This window comes from Olea europaea, chromosome 9 (assembly GCF_002742605.1).
Source record: "Olea europaea var. sylvestris chromosome 9, O_europaea_v1, whole genome shotgun sequence".
Lineage (NCBI taxonomy): Eukaryota > Viridiplantae > Streptophyta > Magnoliopsida > Lamiales > Oleaceae > Olea > Olea europaea.
The window spans coordinates 3,729,159-3,732,506 of record NC_036245.1 but is presented as its reverse complement, the minus strand read 5'-3'; the positions used below and the strand labels follow the sequence as shown (position 1 = coordinate 3,732,506).

Genomic DNA, 3,348 nt, shown 5'->3' with positions numbered 1-3,348 from the left:
TTTTCCCCCCCCCCCCCCCCCCCCCCCCCAATTTCACTTCTTTAGGATTAAAGGGTAAAAAGAGGGGATTTGAAGTTTTATTCTCTAAAATCAATATTATTACCCAAAATTCATCCATCAAATACCTTAAAATCCCTAATTTGTTCTCTCTTTCGCGGATTCTTCACTTCTTCTATGTTGATTAGAAGTTTTACTAGTCCAGAAATGGTTGTTACTCGTAAGGTTTTGAATAACAAAAATTCTATCTTCAGGTCTTAGAAAGTATCTTAGTTGATATTGAAAGGCGTAAGAATCCAAAGATTGCAATAGAAAGTTTCAAAGACAAGTTCTTTTAGATTAAAGTGCCTTGATTTGTGCTTTCGTGTGTTTCTGTTGGTGTCTTCATGTTCATGAGTCGTTACTTGTGTGCTAGTGATGGCGCCTTCATTTGTGTACGTGTTTTTGTGTCTACATAGCACCTTTGTTTGCTCGTATTAATGATATTGTCGACATTGCCTTGTGTGCCTTCACGTTAATAATTTTTTGTTAGAAAAATTGTATTTTACGAAGAAAATGCTTTGGGTAGAATAAGAGGACGTGGTGATGGAATATGAGGTTCATTAGAAACATGATACCTCTGAGCATGCACCAATATATTAGATAGCATTATTCTATATTTAACTAACATAACTTTGTATTTTAATCAAATTAACAGCCTGTTTGGAAGTGATTTTTTTCTCCGAAAAATTAATTTTTTGACCGTTATTTCGCTATTCCAACTATTATATTTGACTTCTTCTCTCACAGGTGAACACTACTTTTCCCTGAACGGTCAAAAAATCAATTCTCAAAATCAATTCCAAACAAGTTCTAAAAGACGGTAGACCATTCTTTTCTCTCCTCCTTTTTATTTTTATTTTTTATTTTTTATTTTTTATTTTTTATTTTTATCAAAAAATGAGAATCATTTCATTAATATCATAAAGCCGCAACTTTTGCGTACTAATAATAGAGATAGATTTCATCAGCATTATTTATTTATTTTTCTTTTTTGGTACCAAAAAAAAAAAGCAAGAAATGTATAAAATGAATGGTAAAAAGTAATTTTGAAAAAAAGAAGTGAATTTTAAAAACATGAACCAAACATTTAAAATTTAAATCAGGATAATTTTGAATCAACCAGTTTCAAAATATTTTCGACATCTAATTAGCTTAAGGCAGTAAATACTCGATCTTTCCTTTTATATAGATCATAAAATTATCCAAATATTTATGATTCAGTGAGTAAGACCACTGATCTCATAGACACGTACACTTCAATTCAGGTTACCAACAATCAAATCTATAAGCTCTTAATTTCAAAAACCATAAACTGTTCAACTTTAGGAACATTCAACACATGCAGAGTAACAAGCAAATAATGATCATCCAGATTTCAAAATTAGATAAAACCAAGTCATGGAAATTTTGTCCAACAATCAAACTCCCAAACGAGAAAACGCCACCATAGTTTGGCGTAATAACATAATGTCACAACAGAAAAACAACTAATCCAAGTTTCTAAGAGAACTATTGATGCCTCCAATTTACTTTGAAGATGAATTTGGTGACTTCTTCTTCCCAAAGCCAACAACTGAAAGCAGTAGTAGACATGCAAAACATGAATTAGCAGCAGCATTATGTTTCCAAACAAAACAAATTTAGCATTCAATACAAGAAAATTCCATGGAAGTTGTATAAATATTATATATAAATTTAGTTATTCAAAGAAACACAATAAAACTTAAAAGAGTATCAAAGGACGAACGAAAAGGTGACACCATTAGTTTGTTTGTTTTTCGTTAAAGATTCTTCAAGGCCCAAAAAAATAGTTTCGATTTTAGCATAACCAAAAAACAATGTGGTTGAAAAATGTGGAGGCTTTAACTACTTGGGGCACCTCTTTCTAACGGCCTACTTGGAGGTGAGTTTTGTCCAATGTGGTTGAAACAATTAGATTAATACCATGCACGTCTTGAAACGACTCAATTATGGAGATGACAGCCTTAAAAAAGCTATTTCCAGTCGAAACTATTTCCATGGAGTCACCTACCATGAAATATGGATGACTCTAATTGCATAAGCCTTGCTTGGAGGCTTTAACTAATTGGGGACCCTTTTCTAACATGCCTATTTGGAGGTAAGTTTTGTCCAATGATTAATAGCATGCACGTCTTAAGACGACTCAATTACAGACAGGACAACCTCAAAAAAACTATTTCCAGTTGAAACTATTTCGGCAAAGTCACCTACTCGGAAATACAGAAGTGGAACCCTGTAAATCTCAATTACAAGAGAAGGCATGGATTGGAAGACTCTAAATGCATCTTGCATTAAGACTTAGCTTGCACTTGTAAGTTACAACTAACTGGACTCTCTGGGCAAGCAGGTTTTAAGGGTGTGTTCTGTGTTCTACCTAAGGTGGCTGTATCTATACAAATTCTCTGAGAACCAATTATAGTTTACTGATCAAATCTCCAATGAAAAAATAAGCAATCTTTAACTCAGAATTAAAGACTTTGAATTCCCCAACATTGAATGGATTAAAAGGATGCAAAACAGAAGTTATGTCCAACAAGTTAGTAAGAACAATTTCATTGGAGTACTAAACTTCTAGAAGCCAAAAAACCACATAAATCTATCAATCAGAGTTTACTTCTCTCATAAACAAAACCATGAGAAAATAAAACGAATTATTAGCATCGAAACAAATAAAGGGTTACCGGCAGTGACGAAGCGGCGGTTGTATTGCATCCGCTTGTGGGCACGGCCACGGGGCTTCTTCTTCTTATCCTGCTTCGCCACCTTTGGAGTCTGCCCTCTGACCTTTCCGGCACGAGCCAATGATCCGTGAACCTTACCTGCATTTTACACAATCGAATCACATTATCGTTAATTGTCGAATCAGATCTTATGTGAAATAGAGACGTAGATTATGACTATCTGGAAAATTACCCATGATTAATTTTTCTTAGTCGCCTGAAGCAGAGAGATCCCTAGGGTTGTTTTGCCGCTGGGAAGAAACGGAGCTGCAGATGAGAAATGTCAGAATTAGGGTTTTGTGTTATTTAAAGGTTTCGAAATGGGCTAGGTCCCAAATACAAAGCCTCAATTTGAATTTCGGCCTAATGTGTCCATGACAACAAATTGCCCAAAATGGGGAAAAAAATAATGGATAAACGTATAATTACCCTAAATTTGAGGACCAAACTGAAACTTAAAAAAGAAAATGTGAATATTCATCCCCAATCTTACTAGAGACGGCCAAAAAAAAAAAAAAAAAAAAAAAAAAAAACCCAAAAAAGGGGGGAGGGGGGGGGGGGGGGGGGG

The 3,348-nt window shown here is 34.5% G+C and overlaps 1 protein-coding gene across 1 annotated transcript; it reads right to left on the bottom strand.

Moving 5' to 3' along the window:
- Positions 1-1,386: 1,386 nt before the first annotated feature.
- On the bottom strand, positions 1,387-3,132 carry LOC111399447 (40S ribosomal protein S30-like). Its single transcript, XM_023026758.1, has 3 exons — positions 2,974-3,132; positions 2,742-2,879; positions 1,387-1,612 (listed from the first exon to the last, which is right to left on the bottom strand). The coding sequence occupies exons 1-3, from the start codon at positions 2,975-2,977 to the stop codon at positions 1,566-1,568; spliced, it is 189 nt and encodes a 62-aa protein (XP_022882526.1). The 5' UTR covers positions 2,978-3,132; the 3' UTR covers positions 1,387-1,565.
- Between the last annotated feature and the right edge of the window lie 216 nt (positions 3,133-3,348).